This window comes from Phaseolus vulgaris, chromosome 10, assembly GCF_000499845.2.
Source record: "Phaseolus vulgaris cultivar G19833 chromosome 10, P. vulgaris v2.0, whole genome shotgun sequence".
NCBI lineage: Eukaryota > Viridiplantae > Streptophyta > Magnoliopsida > Fabales > Fabaceae > Phaseolus > Phaseolus vulgaris.
Window position 1 is genome coordinate 1,640,063 of NC_023750.2, and position 17,361 is coordinate 1,657,423.

Below are 17,361 nucleotides of genomic sequence, written 5' to 3' on the forward strand. Positions count from 1 at the left end.
AGAGAGAAATGAAAGAGAAGTTTCATATAATGCATGAAAATGGTGCGGTGGCTTTATATATATGTTGAAGTATATGTGAAGAACAGAGACTATACGTGTCTTCCTATTATTGCTTTCAGTGCAACCAAACCAATGCATGTTAATTAGTAGAAACAAACATGAACAGAGAGGTACTGTTGATCCACTTGATGAACTTCATGGCTTATATAATTCAAGCAAGTCTGCAAAAGAAAATGTAAATGGGAGTGTGAGAGAGCATTGAATTTGTGGTTTTACATGCTTTTGTTAGAGTTTTGTTTTGCTATCTAATTTGAGGGAATAGAGTTGAAGCTAGTAGCAAAGGGAAGGTTGGCTCAGTTTGTTATGAAGTTTTCATTATCTGCTAAAGCTATAAGATAACTCAGTTTGTTATGTGATTTTTTCTGCATAAAAATCACATGCATACTGTGTTTTTTCTTCAATTCAAGAATGAAAATGCAGGATTTACACCTGTATAAACTGTTTTTATTTCATTACAGCACACGTTTTGTTTGTTGTTCTTTTTTATCTCTCTCCTTATGTTTCTCTTTTAATTTTGTTCATGAATATACAATGAGAATGGCATGGATATGATGTTGGTACTTGTAAAACCATTTAGAAATTCCCTCATGTTTATTATATGTGGCTTGTCTTATAATGATCATGAGGCTAAAAACATGCATTGCAGAAAGTGTTATTTTTTTTATTAACTGTAAATTTAGAATCAAAATGAATTTTCATGGTGGCTTCCATTGTTCATGAACCTACTATTCACTTGTTTTCTGTCTAATGTTTAAGGCTTTTGGTTTTTTCTGATGGAAATGGAGAATGAGAAGAGCATCACACAACAGACTCAGAGGCCAAAATATGATTGTCTTCTATTTGGTAAGCCTTATAATCAGAACATAGTACCAGAAAAATCCATATTTGTGGATGCTGCTGTGTAAACCATGGTATTATTTTGCAGATTTAGATGATACTTTGTATCCTCTCAATTCTGGTCTTGCAAATGCAGTTCACCAAAACATTAAGGGTAAGGAACTGTGCCACACTTGTGCTAAAGTATTCTGATTAGTGTGTTTGTAGTTAGTGCTGAATTATAGTACTGATATGATGGTAACATTGATGTTTAGACTACATGGTGGAGAAACTTGGCATAGAACCAAGTAAAACTGATGAGATGACCAACCTTCTATACAGCAACTATGGAACTACTCTTTCTGGTCTAAGGGTGTGATTTCCTGGTTTTCTTTACTTATCATTTTCTGTTAAATAAGTTTTAGTTGTTAAATTCTAAGAACACTAGTAATTTCTTTTTATTGTCATGCATTTCATTTTCTGTTCAGGCAATTGGATATGAGTTTGATTATGGAGAATACTACAGGTAGTAGTAGTGTTCCTTCTTTCTTTTGCCAAATTACTTTCAAATGGCTAATGAGTGTTTCTTTTTTCAATCCTTGTGTCTGTTTATTCTGAAATGGTGAGATTGATTCTTGAAATTTTGTTGGCAGTTTTGTTCATGGGAGATTGCCTTATGAGAATTTAAAGCCAGATCCTGTTCTGAGAAATCTCCTACTCAGCCTACCCTATAAGAAGCTTGTAAGTTGTTTAATATAAAAAAAAAATATTATTTTAACAAGAAAGATATATGTTTATGGTTAATGCAATTTTAAAATTATTCTACTTCAATAAAGAAAAATATTTTATATAAAAAAATATATCAAGAAAATATATTATATTATATATATATATAATACTTTAAAAAAATCATCTTACAATATCCAAATATATTAAATTGTCTAATATTATTTCTCATGAGTGGTTCTCAAAGTTGCAAAGTTATATTTTTAGTTTCTAGAGCACAAATTATGGTCTTTGTAGCTATATTTATCAAAAGTATTACTGTTTTAATCCCTGTCACTTGTGTTTCAACACTTGTTTTTGTCACTAGATTTTTACAAACTCAGACAAAGTCCATACCATTAAGGCACTTAGAAAACTTGGATTGGAAGATTGCTTTGAAGGAATCACATGCTTTGAGACCCTCAATCCCATCCACAATGGCACTGAGATCACAGAGGTTGCTGGTTCAAAGGCCACTAATCCAACACCCAAAACTGGTCTAAAATGCTCAGAAATCTTTGACATCATAGAACACTTTGCTCAACCAGATCCCACTACAGTCCTTCCAAGCTCACCAGTTATCTGCAAACCATCAGAACATGCCATTGAATTGGCTCTCAAGATAGCCAACCTTAATCCCAAAAGAACAGTAAGAAAATCAACCTTTCTGTGGACTCTATGATGCAATTGTGTTAACTTTCACAATAATTATTTTTGGTTTAATGTTTATTAGTCCTTACAAACATCATACATGCTGATAAAAAAAACATCACACATTTTGATTTTATCTCTTGAAAAAATTTCAGTACTTTCTGTCTTTATAAACATGTCATGTCATGCTATATAGCTATGGTACCAAAATGTTTGTCATGTTATCATTCAATAATGATTGGATTGTTTTTAAGCATTTATATTTTAAGAACTTCTATTTTTATCAGCAAATAAATAATGATAATTAGATACATATAAAAAAGTATCTATATACATAAAGATACATAAAAATATTACTATAAGAATACTATCTAGCCATCAAGCCAAAATACCAAATCATCATTCCCAAACAAAGACCAATAGAAAGGACAAAATACTATTGATGATCACTAAATAACAACATAAATCAACAATTCATCACATTGTCCAATTCAATCTAGATCAATCAAAATTTGGAATCCAAAAGGGCTCTAAAGTTTATCTTTTTTCTGCTTAAATTTATGGAGTGATCTGTTTAAACTTTTTACCTGTTCTTTGCCACATTCAGTTGTTCTTTGAGGATAGTGTCCGCAACATAGAAGCTGGAAAACGAGTGGGTCTTCACACTGTGCTGGTATGTCATTGTTGGGAACTTTGCTGTGTAGTACAAACTCACTAATTTGGTTTCTGCCATTATCTGCATTACTTTTGAATTAACATGTTACCAGTTTTGATTAAAAAAAGTAGCAAAGTAAATGTTGGTATCAAATTAGTATATTTATCATATTTTGGTTTTAAAAAACATAAAAAAATAATAAAAATCACCTATCTTGATGTAGATTACATTAAAGATTGTAAAATAAAAGAAAAAAAAGATGAAACTGTGGTAATATAATAAAGATTGTAAGAGGGAGTTTCCTTAACATTGTTGGATTTCCTTTAAACGAGTCTCTACATATTCTCATTGATTGCAACATTCAGGTTGGTAAATCCCACAGAGTTAAAGGTGCCGATTATGCCATGGAAAGCATTCACAACCTTAAGGAGGCAGTGCCTGAACTACGGGAGACTGAAATAAAAGCACAAGTTATTGCATACCCTGGGACTGAGAAGCTTGCAATGGAGACATCAGTTGTAGCTTGAGAACTTGCAAGAATGATCCTTTCTATTATCATTAATAAATTTAAGAATTAATTATAAATTTTAGTTCTGAATTTTTGGATAAATTTATTTTTGGTTTTCTAAACTTTTATTTTAGTCTCTCAAATTTGAAAAATTACCTTTTTAGTCTTTGGGTAATAAATTGAAGGAATCAAACTCAATGATTTTTTTTAAAACTAGTTTTATACTTAAAATTCATAAATTACAAAAAAAATATTGAGAGATTAAAATCAGTTTTTTAATTTGAAAACCAAAGTTAGATTTATCTTAAATTTATGGAACTAAAAATTTAATTAACCCTTTGAAAAATGCTGAAATAAAGAACTAAATAAAAATGAGAAGTTTCCATCTTCTATTTTAGTTCTGTTTTATGGTTATTGTACTTTATAATTTGGTTAAGTTTGGTCATTCCCTTCTTGGTAATGAAAACATTAATGTTTGTAATGTTGTACTTTTACAGTGATGTCTTTTGTTTCATTCTTTCCATTCACCTACAAACATAAATAAAAAAGGTATTATAGTTAACTTAATTTTTTTTTCAAATTCGACTGTTGTGAACTAAATATAAATAAATTTTAATTATCTTTGTCTATTTTCAAAATATGTTTTAATTAATTGAAACTATATTTTCAATTACTTTTTCATACAAACACTTTATGAGATACTTTTACAAATAATTAATAAAATTAACTAACTTTCTTTATTTTAGTATGTTTTATTTAATTATTACTGAAAACAGAGAAATTGCGTTCTTATAATAAAAGGAAAGATGATTTGTTTAAATTGTTAAAAACATGACGAATATAACTAGTTAATGTTCTCATTTATAATTTTATAGGTTTAAGGATTAATAATATTTTAAATTTTGGCAATAAAGTGTTTCAGTTTTAATTTCGTGAATATTTTGTCTGCATGCGTGCAAGGATGTGAAAAAATAGAAGTGTGGAGATTTGAAAAGAAAATTTGATATGTTTGAATTAGAATAGGTTATAGTGAATCTTTAAAGAAATTTATTGAAATATGATGTAATGGTTGAAAGGTAATTTGAATTATTTTTTAATGATGTAAAATATAATATTACAAATTATTTTTTTATATAAAAGAAATTAAAAAATGAAATGAGATAATTTTTGTGTACGTTAATTAAAACTATAAAATTACAATTATAAATAAATTAAATTAAATAATGTAAAATAAAAATAAATAAATAAAAATAAAATATCGGATGCTTTTACGAACAAGGTTGTGGTGCACTGAAGTTTGTTTTAATGATTAATATCATTCATTAAATTTATAGATTATATAAAAAAATATTAGAAAAACAAGTAATCATGATTAATAAGGATGAATATGAAATGGTCATTGATTTAAGGAAAATATACATAAAGTCATTACATTTAATTCAAAGAGAAATATATTTAATTCAGAGAAATATGTTCATGTCATGAAAATTTTAACAAAACTAAGAACATTATTTTGTTAATTAGAAAAATAAAACACCTCTACAAATAACATCTGAATCCTTTTTGTGTGGAGACCTTCAAAGGTTTTCTAAAAGACATTATATTTCTTTGTTTGACAGAAATTGCATATCTTTCATCACCAACATCTTCAATGCACCATTTGAAAAAGTTACAGTAGGACCATGCCCCTTTTAATATGTTTTCAAATAAAAAGCATAAAATGAAAACAATCAATAACTTTAAAACATTGTTAAGTTTTCATCAATCCCAAAATGAATAAATGTTATCCTATACTTAGGACAACCCCAAAATTGTTTTTAAACATTTTTTTTAGTTATTATCAAAACAACAAAATCTCCACAATCACAAATAGGTGCAACGAAGGCAATCGTGTTCCCACCACCATGGGTAAAAATACAAGGGTTCTACACACCATAGCTTGTACAACTACATGATGACAACGAGTGATACGTAGACATCAAAGATCGTTGAGGCAATGCTCTCGATTCTCCAAAAAAGGTAATGAGATAATGTAAAGAAAATGTTGCAAAACATGCATTCAAATGAATATTAAATGATAATGCCTAACAATAAAACTTGAATATTAAATAACAATGTTCAACATGAAAAATAACAATAACATAATACAATAATTAGCATTGATGATGTTCAATCCGATTCATTCGATCTTTCATCAACCCTATCAAAACATGTGTTGAATATGTCCAAACATGTATTTTTATCCAACCTCATGGTGGTCATACTTTCCTGATGTTTTGTATCTCGTCCCAAATTTGGGTTAACATTTGGACATCATGGGAGATTGCGGACTGAGATTGATCACCTTGAACATGTTTTCTGATAATGGTAGATTTTTATCATCATCTTCGTCTAGTTCGTCAGGCCTACCAAGTTGTCAAACATCATTTACATAAAAGATATTTAATTTCTTCCCAAAGTAATGATTTCATCTTAACATTATTGTTGCATCATTGACAAGTCAACTCATACACCTACATGATTTGTGTTATCCATGGCATATGACAGTTGTTATCTCGACATTTCATCATGTGTTGCATGATGTAATGATGTGATTCCAATAGCAAAGAAGAGAATGATTCTTGACATTCTTAGGAATCAACTTGAGTTGGACAATAGTTAGACACTTTTTCTTAGAATTGGATCAATGTTCTAAGTCAAGAACTCACCAAATCTAACACCAAATCCAAACTCATATGGAAGTTCCACATATTGTCAAATTGAACCAATTAAAGTGGAAGAAAAGGCAAATGCACCGAACATATTACTTAAGAATTGAAATGAACCGAACATGAGTTAGAAAAGCAAAGGAACAAGATGAATGGACAGAAATATAAAAAGACCGAACCAAAAACCACAAAACAGCAAGAACACCGAACATAATTTCAAGGAATCAAGCTAAAACAAGAACAATTGAAAGAGAAGGAAGGAAGGAAGGAGAAGAGAAAGCTCATGAAGATGGATGTATGGTTGGATGATCACGCCACTAGAAGGATGGATGCTCCTAGATGAGTGTGCAAGCCGCCACTTGAGGTAACCATGGAACCATGAAGATAAGACTAGAGAAAAAGGCTCAAAGCTCTCCAATGCTCTCTCAAAATTTGAGTATAGTTTCTCTAATTAAAATTCAAATCTCAAATGTACAAGGACAGCACCTTAATTTATAGCCTAGAGGTGCTGAAAAATAGGTGGGAAAATTCAAATAAACTCATTTGAAATTTCCACAAAAAACAAGTTACATGGGAGGTGTGACCTTTTTCTACTATGACACCTCCTAAAAACTACACCTACACTACTCTCCTAAGTCACATGGACAATGTGACTTTATTTTACATTTTTCACACTCCTTTATTTAATAACCACACCTCCTAAAACTATACAAGAGTATTTCAAAGCTTGGCCTTGCCCCTCATGGGATTGACTTGGGCTCTTTGGGCTTTGGCCTTCTTGGGCTTGGGCTTGGGTTTTGGGCTTGGGCCTCATCTTTATTTTATGTCTTCTTTTAATTTTGAGAAGACTAGAAGGAAGAACTTCAAATGTGAGGGTGGATGTCCTCTTCCTCCATTAATAAAAGCCTCATTTATTTGATTCTCATCATGTAATGAGACCAATTAATCAATATATCATTTTTTATGTATCATAACATGAAAATATCTTTATTCAAGAGTTGTGCGACGTTGCTGCCTCGAGGACACAACATGTGCACCCATGTATAATGTAGTAGTCTGTCATTTATATTCAAACTACTTACTCTTCACGAATCATGGATGATAGCGTCACTGCTTAATCAAAATTTACTCCCTCAAGGATGGTACTAAGAATTAACTTAACGTCATCATACCTCAGATTTGCCATGTTTCACTTATTTGAATTCGTTTTGAGCTAATCTCAATAGAAAGATCATCATAGTTATGAACTTAAAATTTGTGTAAGACTTTCACCAATTCCTCATAATATGGAAGTTTCATTCCAAAGAATGGTTGTAATCCTTAGAAATTCAAATGGTTTTAAAATTGAAACCCTAGTGCGACAAACAATGGAAAATACGTGGCTTTCAGTGATAACACTGGTTTTCCATGAAACCTTTTTTTATGCACTACCATTTGACGTTTTGTACTAAAATATCGTGAATAATCAAGAATGTCTTCAATCTTCGTTCCTTGGGTAGGAGAAACTGCATCATTATGTGTTGGAGTTTTACCCTTACTGATTTTTTTCCCTTTTCATGGATAATGCAATTATAATCTAATATAAATATATTAAATGTTGATGACAAAAATATAATTTAAAGTAAACCAAAGTGATTAGAAGTTTTTAAACACAGTAGTACAGATTATGAAACCCAATACTCGAGTTCGATTGTTGTATATTGAAGTCATTCAACAACATAATACTACAAGTTCTGAAACACTATACTAGAAGTTATGATACACAATATTAGTCATCCACCAACATAACCCAAATATTAGACTAAGAAAACTGGTACAATGTATGGTGACATTGATGGTGTACATGTTGATCATCCACTATTATAATCTAATGAATGACTTGTGGTGTAATGACAGAGTCACCGAAAGTCGGGTGAAGACAACCTGCCATGTGAATTCACCTTCAAACACAACTAACTGACAATAATATGGAATATATCCTGAGCAATCAAAGTTTGAAGTTGTAGATGTTGATGTCCCCCAGTTACTTGCCCCACGTGTTCAATCAAGTGACACTCCATCAAACATTTTGTTCGTGCCTTTTGCAGCCTCTAGTTGCACATCTTCGTCTCGAGGATAAAAAATAAATGGTCCCACCATAGATGAAATTGATAAACATTTTGCTCTGTAAATATTCAATAATGTGTATTCTCCACTAACCATTGAAATCATACAATCTCAAAGTTGGTTGATATTGTTCGTGTACAAGCAACTGCATCAGAAGATGCAGTTGGGGAAATTAGATAAAGAAACAACTTATATGGTCAACATGTATACCATCAATGTCGTCATCGTACCACTTCTCTAAGTCAAATATTTATGCTATACTGGTGGGGTTGAATATTCATGATGAACTAGTGATGAATCAATATTACAAGTTTTTATATGCAAATCCAGTCATACTTAAACAACTACTTGGGATGTCATAGGAGCGTTGAATCACAAAGTTGTTTGCATTTATGACTCAACGTTGATTTCATGTCTTTAACTTTTATTTTGTGTCGGTATTCAATTTAAGTTGTTATCTTATATATGTTTTTTATTAGATAATTATGTTTCAGAACTTGTAGTATTATGTTTCAAGACTTGTACTATTATGTTTAAAACTTGTAATATTGTGTTTCAAAACTTATAATATTGTGTTTCAAAACTTGTGTTATTGTGTTGTTTGATGACTTCAATATACAACAATCGAACAATCGAACTTGAGTATTTTGTTTTATAAATTGTACTATTATGTTTAAGAATTTTTAATCACTTTGGTTTACTTTAAATTGTGTTTCATATTTATTGTCATCAATATTTAATTTATTTATACTAGATTATAATTGCATTATTCATGACATCATCATTCATGAAAAGTTAAAGAACCAGTTAGAATAAAACTCTAACACTTAATGATGCAGTTTCTCCTACCCAAGAGACGAAGATTGAAAATGTTCTTGATTATTCAAAATATTTTAGTACAAAACGTCAAATGGTGGTTGTTGCATAATCAGGAGAATTATGTTATAATTAAGTGCAGATTCCATTTTATATTTATTAGGAAAGATTTGTTAGTGATTTTATTTTATTTTATTTTTAAAGCTTTAAACACTCATTATTTCTGGCTTTCATTGCCTATTATTTCTTTCTTTAATTAGGTTGTAAAACAATCTATAAATAGAGACTGTAATCACATTTGTAAGAGAACTCAGAAATATATTTCATCTATTTCTTTTTCTTTCCACTTGGTATCAGAGCTCTTGATCTAGGAGACTCTGCTTCCACAATTTTTTTAGCCTTCATTGCTGTAATCATTTTCCTTGACAGCCTTTATTGCTGTAATTATTTTTTTTTTTTTTTTTTTTTTGGACAGCCTTCATTGTTGCAACTTTCTATTTTCCTTATCCTTTCTCCATTGACCACCACCACCACCTTGCACCATTGACCGTTACTGCCACCGCCATTGGCCACCGCTGACCACCACCACCGACCACCACTGCCGTCGCTCGCCGGAAACTGCACCGCTCGCCGGAACTGCCACTGCTCGCCGGAAACCGCCGCCGGCCGCCGGAAACCGCCACCGGAAAATTTTTCCGGCGGATTTTTTTTTTTTTTTTGTGCGTGAACAAGATCAAATTTTGCCAATCTGAAAAAAGTTGGTTTTGAACTCTCATGGACTCCCTTAGTAAGCCATCTAGCTATTGTTCCTTTACTATGAGTGGTAAGAGTTCTAGTTTTTTATCCTTTAATGCTTCTAGTACTGAAAATATCTGGATTATAGACTCTGGTGCTACTGATCATATGACACCTCATTCCTCTTTTTTTTCATCCTACACTACTTTATCCGGTAAGCCATATATTACTGTTGCTAATGGTTCCACTACCCCCATTAATGGTCGTGGTAACATTCACCTTCAACCTTCATTTCCTTTAAAAAATGTGCTTCATGTTCCCAAACTATCCAATAACCTCTTGTCTATTCAAAAAATTACCCAAGATTTAAATTGTGCAGTGGTATTTTTCCCTTCCCATTGTGTTTTTCAGGATCTTGCCACGGGGAAGACTATTGGAATTGCTAAAGAACAGGGCGGGTTATATTATTTACAACATGAAGAAAGTAAAAAGGGTGTTAGACTACAGGCACACACTTCTAATCTTCAGCAAGGTCGTGAATCTTGGTCATCCTCTCAGATATGGCTTCAACACAGACGTCTTGGTCATCCTCCATTTAGTACCCTAAAGTCCTTATTTCCTGTTTTATTTACAAAAGTGTCTGTTGAGTCATTTCATTGTGATGTTTGTCAGTTTGCTAAACACCATCGGACAACTTTTCCTCCCAATGGTAATAAAAGTTCTAAACCTTTTGATCTTATTCATTCAGATGTATGGGGACCTTCATCTATTCCTAATATCTTAGGTGCAAAATGGTTTGTTTCATTTATTGATGATTGTACTCGGGTTACTTGGATATTCCTCATGAAAGATAAGTCTGAAGTTTTTCACTTGTTTGTAAAGTTTTACAGAATGATTCAAACACAATTTGAAAGTCCAATTAAGAGATTGCGTTCTGATAATGGAAGAGAATATGTGAACCAAAACCTTTCCAAGTTCCTTGAGGAAAATGGAGTTGTTCATGAATTAACCTGTGTGGACACTCCTCAACAAAATGGGGTTGCTGAAAGGAAAAATCGTCATCTCCTTGAGGTTACTCGAGCTTTACTTTTCCAAACATCTGTTCCTAGATCTTACTGGGGGGAAGCAGTCGTGACTGCCACTTATTTGATTAATAGATTACCCTCTCGGGTTCTAGAGGGTGTTACTCCTATTCAGGTTATGACCACATTCTATCCTTCTATTCCCATGTTGAATAGTCTTCAGAATCGTGTCTTTGGTTGTCCTGCTTTTGTCCATGTTCATAGTCCTTATCGGGGTAAGTTAGATCCTCGTGCCATCAAATGTGTCTTCATAGGTTATGCCCCTAACAAAAAGGGATACAAATGTTATCATCCTCAAAGTCGTAAAGTGTATATTTCTAAAGATGTCACCTTCCATGAAACAAAGTCTTTCTTTCCTAGTTCTCAGCTTCAGGGGGAGAGTATTCAAGAAGCTGAGGACCTTGAGTTGCCACCTTTTCCTTTGTTGTAGGATTTCGTTCTTAGGGAGGATGACAAAGACCCTGCACCAACATCATTACCAGAGAAGAATAATGAAGACAAATATTTTGGAAAACAATATCAGCGAAGGCAACAAGAACCCGTCCTGGTCGAACAGCAACTTCAATTGTCTGAACCGGAGGTAAGAACTCTTACCAGTGAGACTCTTGAGGACACCTTAAATACTGCTTTTGAACCTAACCTAAATGATTTACCTATTGCCTTGAGAAAAGAAAAAAGATCTTGTGCCAAATATCCTATATCCCAATTTGTGTCTACAGAAAAACTTTCTATGTAGCACCAGAGTTTTCTTTCAGCTATTGATTCTATCAAAATCCCTTCATCGGTACAAGAAGCCTTAAAAGATGAGAACTGGATTCGAGCCATGAATGAAGAAATGAGCGCGTTAGAAAGGAATGAGACTTGGGAGATTGTAGAGAGACCAAAAGATAAGAAAGCAGTGGGTTGTAGGTGGATATACACAGTTAAGTATAAGTCTGATGGCACACTGGATCGGTATAAAGCAAGGTTGGTTGCAAAAGGGTACACTCAAACCTATGGGATCGATTATGAGGAGACTTTTGCTCCAGTGGCAAAAATGAATACCGTCAGGATTATTCTCTCCCTGGCAGCACACTTTGGTTGGGCAATGCATCAATTTGATGTTAAAAATGCCTTCTTGCATGGAAGCTTGGAGGAAGAAGTATACATGGAGATTCCACCTGGTTATGGTATTGTTAATGAAGGGAATAAGGCGTGCAGACTTAAGAAGACCCTATATGGTCTTAAACAATCACCTCGTGCTTGGTTTGGAAGGTTTACTCAAGCTATGGTATCTTTGGGGTACCGACAAAGCCAAGGTGACCATACTCTGTTTATAAAACATTCTCAGAATGGTAAACTCACTCTACTTTTGGTCTATGTAGATGATATGATTATTACAGGTGATGATGAGATTGAAAAACAAAATTTGAGGGAGAGACTAGCTGCTCAATTTGAAATGAAGGATCTTGGGAAGCTGAAGTACTTCCTTGGGATAGAGGTTGCTTACTCGAGACAGGGCATCTTTATTTCTCAAAGGAAATACATCCTTGATCTTCTCAAAGAGATTGGTAAGTTGGGTTGTAAGCCCACTGGAGTGCCAATAGAGCAAAATCATAGGATTGGGAATGATGAGGAAAACCCAAAAGTGGAGAAGACACAATATCAAAGACTTGTGGGAAAACTCATTTATCTTTCACACACTAGGCCAGATATAGCCTATGCAGTTAGTGTGGTTAGTCAATTTATGCATGATCCAAGAGAAAGACACTTGCAGGCAGTAGATAAAATTATTCAATACTTAAAAGCCTCTCCAGGAAAAGGATTGCTATTCAAAAAGGGGGAAAACTTATCCATGAAAGTATATACTGATGCTGACTATGCAGGATCGATTGTTGATAGGAGATCCACCACAGGCTACTGCATGTTCTTGGGTGGAAATCTGGTGACATGGAGGAGCAAGAAGCAAAATGTAGTTGCAAGATCAAGTGCAGAGGCAGAATTTAGAGCCATGGCTCAAGGGGTGTGTGAACTCTTATGGATGAAGATCATACTTGATGACCTAAAAATAAAATATGAAGCTCCTATGGGTTTGGCATGTGATAATAAGTCTGCTATCAGTATTGCACACAATCCGGTTCAACATGATCGAACAAAGCACGTAGAGATAGACCGACACTTTATTAAAGAGAAGTTGGATGATGGTCTTATAGCCACTGAGTACATCCCTTCAAGACTCCAATTCGCAGATATGTTTACTAAGGGACTTCCCACAAAACAATTCGAAGATCTTACTTGCAAGTTGGGAATGATAGATATACATTCACCAACTTGAGGGGGAGTGTTGCATAATCAGGAGAATTATGTTATAATTAAGTGCAGATTCCATTTTATATTTATTAGGACAGATTTGTTAGTGATTTGATTTTATTTGATTTGTAAAGCTTTAAACACTCATTATTTCTGGCTTTCATTGCCTATTATTTCTTTCTTTAATTAGGTTGTAAAACAGTCTATAAATAGAGACTGTAATCACATTTGTAAGAGAACTCAGAAACATATTTCATCTATTTCTTTTTCTTTCCACTGTGGTTTATGAGAAAATGTTTCATGGAAAATCAGTGTTATTATCATCGAAAGTCACACATTTTCCATTTTTCGCCACACCAGGGTTTTTCAAAATCATTTGAATTTCCAAGGATTACAACCATTCCTTGGAATGAAACTTCCATATTATGAGGACTTGGTGAGAGTCTTTTACACAAATCTTAAGTTCACAACTATTGGTGATCTTTTTATTGAAATTAACTCAAAACGAATTGAAATAAGACAAATGGATTGGATGAACAAGGAAAATCTAAAGTATGATGGTGTTAAGTTAATCTTGGTATCATCCTTGAGGGAATACATTTTGATCGAGTAGTGGTGTTATCATCCATGAATTGTGAAGAGATACAAAGTGAAAATGTCAAAAATGTAAATAATTTGAATATAAATGACAGACTATTACATTACATATAGATGCACATATTGTGTTCTCAAAGTAGTAACTTTGCACAACTCTAGAATGAAGATATTTTCGAGACTTATGGTACATAGGAAATGATATATTGATTAATTGGCATAATTACATCATGCAACACATGATAAAATGTCGAGATAACATGTCTCTCTTGTATGACATTTTGATAACAAGGATCATGTAGGTGTGTGGGTTGGACTTGTCAAATGATGCAACAATAATGTTAGGATGAATCATTACTTTGAGAAGAAAACTATGAATAAATTAAATATATTTCAAGTAAATGGTGTTTGACAACTTGGTAGGTCTAACGAGCCAGACAAAGAAGATGATGATTGTTTTCATTTTATGTTTTTTTCAAAACAGATTAGAAGGGACATCATTATGAATTATATGACAGAAGATCATCATCATATAAAAAATACATTTTAGTGAAATTCATTTAATGAAAAATTAACACCTTTGACAAATCTCACTTATATAAAGATATGATAGGAGATTAAATAAAAATATTCCCAATAATACATATATAATTTAAATGCTCCTAATTATCAAAGACCTAAAAAATATCTTTTAATTTACACACTTCACCTACACGTGTCATACGCGTATCAGTGCCTGGATACATGTTGGACACAAGAACACACCATTCAAGAGATGTGTCTAGCTTCATATGTTCTATTTTCATCATTTAGTTAATTGAAAATAGTGTTAGCAATTAGCAAGGAATCACGGACTGAAACATATTAAATGACATAAATGACCGAAACAGAGGAGAGCATACAATTCTCAATTACCACACACGAGTTTAGAATACCTGAACAAAGACTTCCACAAAATCAGCATTGGTTATGTTTCTTAGTTCAGCATGAGGAAGCTCATAGTTTTTCCCAGCAGTAAGTTACCAAATAACAATCTTTTTCTTCAAAAGCCACCGGTAAGTTAGCCTAGAAATTAACTAAAAAACAAGGAAAGTCAATCTCACAGCACATTTATAAGATCCCAGGCACTAAATACTATTGTGCATTAATAGTGAGTAAATGAAGTAACCAGAAAATAATGCTTGAATGTATTATATACTATGGAATATTTGATCGTATACTTGAACATCAGATAAAGCACACAAACCAAAAAATAACACTTCAATTTATCAGTTATGATCTTTTTTCTTTTTCTCAAAGAGAAGGCTCTTCTTTGGTAAACACAAGATTGAAATATGATAATATGTTATAATTAAACCAACAAAAATTCTAACTTATAATTGAATCATGTGTTCAGAATAGTATGATATGAAAGATTTAAAAAATTCCAAACCCAAAAAATATACGTGTCACTAGCATTCCTCTAATATAAAACATAAAACTACACCAACTATGAGTCTCATTATGATTGACATAACACATCTAAGACATTCCTCATGCAGATGATTATCCCCATGTTGGATTTTAAAAAATACTTCATAAAGTACAAATCTACGATATTCAATGTGCAGATCTCTCTTTGTTTCAACACAGTTTTCTCTTTGGATGTACAAATATGTTCAATTTGATTACCATCAGCTCTATTCCGATCACAGATATAATTCTTCTTAATACAAATTCTCTGACGTGGTAAGAACAGAAGTTGTTTTGCATTAGTACAAACAAAGTCACACAGGAAAGGAAAATGCAAAATCACTACAAACTCACATTACCACATCAAAGAACTTCAAAATGTTTAGTCAGCAGTGATGAACACCATAGAATCAGCAACACATTTCAATCAGTCATCAAAATCTTCTGGTAGACTAGCCTCACCAAACCATCTAGGTGGATCATAACCATGCCCACCTGAACACATATAACGAATTAACTTGTAACACGTTTAAAGCCAAATATGTAACTTAAAATCAGAACAAAATAATAAGTATATCAAAGTAATTGGTGGATCCAATACCAAGGGGATTGCATCTACAGAGACGCCACGCAGTCAAAACCGTACCCTTCACCACTCCATATCTCTTATAAGCCTCCATGGAATATTCACTGCATGTAGGAACGTAGCGACAGCTCTTTGGCAAAATTGGTGAAATTTCCCCTGCACACATTAACAATAGCATGTTTGGGTAGACAAAACTTAATCAAATTACAGTGCTAATACAAAAAAATTCAAGGTAATTGAATCAGTCTTTATTTTTAGTCTTTAATACTATCACTTTTTTACCTTTTGTATTTTGCTTTATAAATTTAAAATTTAAAATCCTTAATAATTCTGTGAATGATAGTTACGTATTAATGTTAATCTTCTCTCAGATAAACACACTTGAATGTTACTAAAGAAGAACATGTGTTCAATTACCTTAATGATAAGAACAACATGTGTTCAATTACTTTAATTATTAAAGGAGTTCAAACAATTATCAAGTTTTTGTACTAAAAGTGTATTTTTTTCTTACTGCACTAAATTAACATATCTGCACTCAACCAACTATTTACTCTTTTGTTTATATAATAAAATGTCTAATAAATAAATACCTATAAATATATAAATTTATTATTTTTAATTAAAAATTAAAGTAAATAAATATTCTTTAACATATAACACATATTTTCAATTTACAATAAATATTTTAAACACACCTCAATAAAAATAAACAAACCAAACACACACTTCATCAACAAAGAAGTGAAAAGGCAGATACAACACAATACATAATAAGCACTGCAAAATTATAATAGAAATGAAATGATGAGAGAAAAACATTACTCTTGTAGAATCTCAACATGGACAGTGCAACTTTGACTCCTACACTTTTCACTTCGCCATCTGATTAAAAAAATTAACAGTCAAAATTAAATTCTTTGACAAGTGAATCAGCTCAGCAGAGAGAGAGAGAGAGAGAGAAGGGTACCTTGAACTGTTTCAGGGTTGGAATCTTCCTTCAATGAACGAACCAATGGGGTGCGATGCTGTGGTAGTGTTCGTAAAGGAGAATGGCGTGGGCTGATTTTGATTTGAAGAGACGAGAAATTAGGGTTTTGAATTAGGGGTAGAGAACAGGAGTTGAGAGGTAGAAAGAGATTGGCCATGGTGACGCCCTAACACACGCGCCACCCCTATGATGCCTTCAAAAACCAGGGCCCAACAAAAATGTGTGGCTAATTATCTGCACCTGATTAATTGTTATTTACACCCTATATCTGAATAGGAAATATTTATTTTCTCATTAATTTTCTGGATATTCGTATCCGTAATATAAATAAGACATTTTTAATATGAAATTCAAAAATATACATATTGAAAATAAATAATTAAGCTATTTTATTTTAGTATTAGAATGCTTTTTTTTAATTGGGTTGAGTATTTTTACTTTGATTTTTATTTTAAATGAGTCAATATACTGTTTTTTTTCAAACGTCATTAGTCAAAGTGAACTTATTAACAAAAATGTTACTAGACTTTACAATAGAGGTTACAAT

General features: G+C 32.4%; 2 protein-coding genes across 10 annotated transcripts; one reads left to right on the forward strand and one right to left on the reverse strand.

The window, feature by feature from the left end:
- Window positions 1-229: 229 nt before the first annotated feature.
- On the forward strand, window positions 230-4,033 carry LOC137818969 (suppressor of disruption of TFIIS-like). Of its 2 annotated transcripts, XM_068622639.1 has the most exons (9): window positions 230-347; window positions 817-903; window positions 986-1,051; window positions 1,152-1,249; window positions 1,365-1,402; window positions 1,530-1,617; window positions 1,970-2,290; window positions 2,900-2,965; window positions 3,313-4,033. In XM_068622639.1, the coding sequence occupies exons 2-9, from the start codon at window positions 834-836 to the stop codon at window positions 3,472-3,474; spliced, it is 909 nt and encodes a 302-aa protein (XP_068478740.1). In that variant the 5' UTR covers window positions 230-347; window positions 817-833; the 3' UTR covers window positions 3,475-4,033. The 2 variants fall into 2 exon arrangements, with proteins under 2 accessions (XP_068478740.1, XP_068478739.1); XM_068622638.1 differs by lacking the exon at window positions 230-347 and having other exon boundaries at window positions 795-903; window positions 3,313-4,015.
- LOC137818970 (UPF0161 protein At3g09310) lies at window positions 1,901-17,060 on the reverse strand. 8 transcript variants are annotated; one of them, XR_011082178.1, is made up of 7 exons: window positions 16,794-17,044; window positions 16,649-16,708; window positions 15,839-15,979; window positions 15,597-15,732; window positions 14,721-14,861; window positions 2,880-3,028; window positions 1,901-2,223 (listed from the first exon to the last, which is right to left on the reverse strand). XR_011082178.1 is itself a non-coding variant. In XM_068622640.1 (4 exons), the coding sequence occupies exons 1-4, from the start codon at window positions 16,969-16,971 to the stop codon at window positions 15,665-15,667; spliced, it is 447 nt and encodes a 148-aa protein (XP_068478741.1). In that variant the 5' UTR covers window positions 16,972-17,044; the 3' UTR covers window positions 15,342-15,664. The 8 variants fall into 8 exon arrangements, 1 of the variants encoding a protein (XP_068478741.1); XR_011082174.1 differs by having other exon boundaries at window positions 15,592-15,732; XR_011082179.1 differs by lacking the exons at window positions 1,901-2,223; window positions 2,880-3,028 and adding an exon at window positions 5,489-5,860.
- Window positions 17,061-17,361: the final 301 nt, after the last annotated feature.

Bases quoted from the DNA above. Each gene is read 5' to 3' on its own strand.
- LOC137818969 (XM_068622639.1), top strand. From the start codon at position 834: ATGGAAATGGAGAATGAGAAGAGCATCACACAACAGACTCAGAGGCCA. The intron at 1,618-1,969 runs GTAAGTTGTTTA...TTTTGTCACTAG, and splicing joins GCCTACCCTATAAGAAGCTT to ATTTTTACAAACTCAGACAA. The intron at 2,291-2,899 runs GTAAGAAAATCA...TGCCACATTCAG, and splicing joins ACCTTAATCCCAAAAGAACA to TTGTTCTTTGAGGATAGTGT.
- LOC137818970 (XM_068622640.1), bottom strand. From the start codon at position 16,971: ATGGCCAATCTCTTTCTACCTCTCAACTCCTGTTCTCTACCCCTAATT. The intron at 16,709-16,793 runs GTACCCTTCTCT...TTTTTTAATCAG, and splicing joins CAACCCTGAAACAGTTCAAG to ATGGCGAAGTGAAAAGTGTA. The intron at 15,980-16,648 runs GTAATGTTTTTC...TAATGTGTGCAG, and splicing joins CATGTTGAGATTCTACAAGA to GGGAAATTTCACCAATTTTG.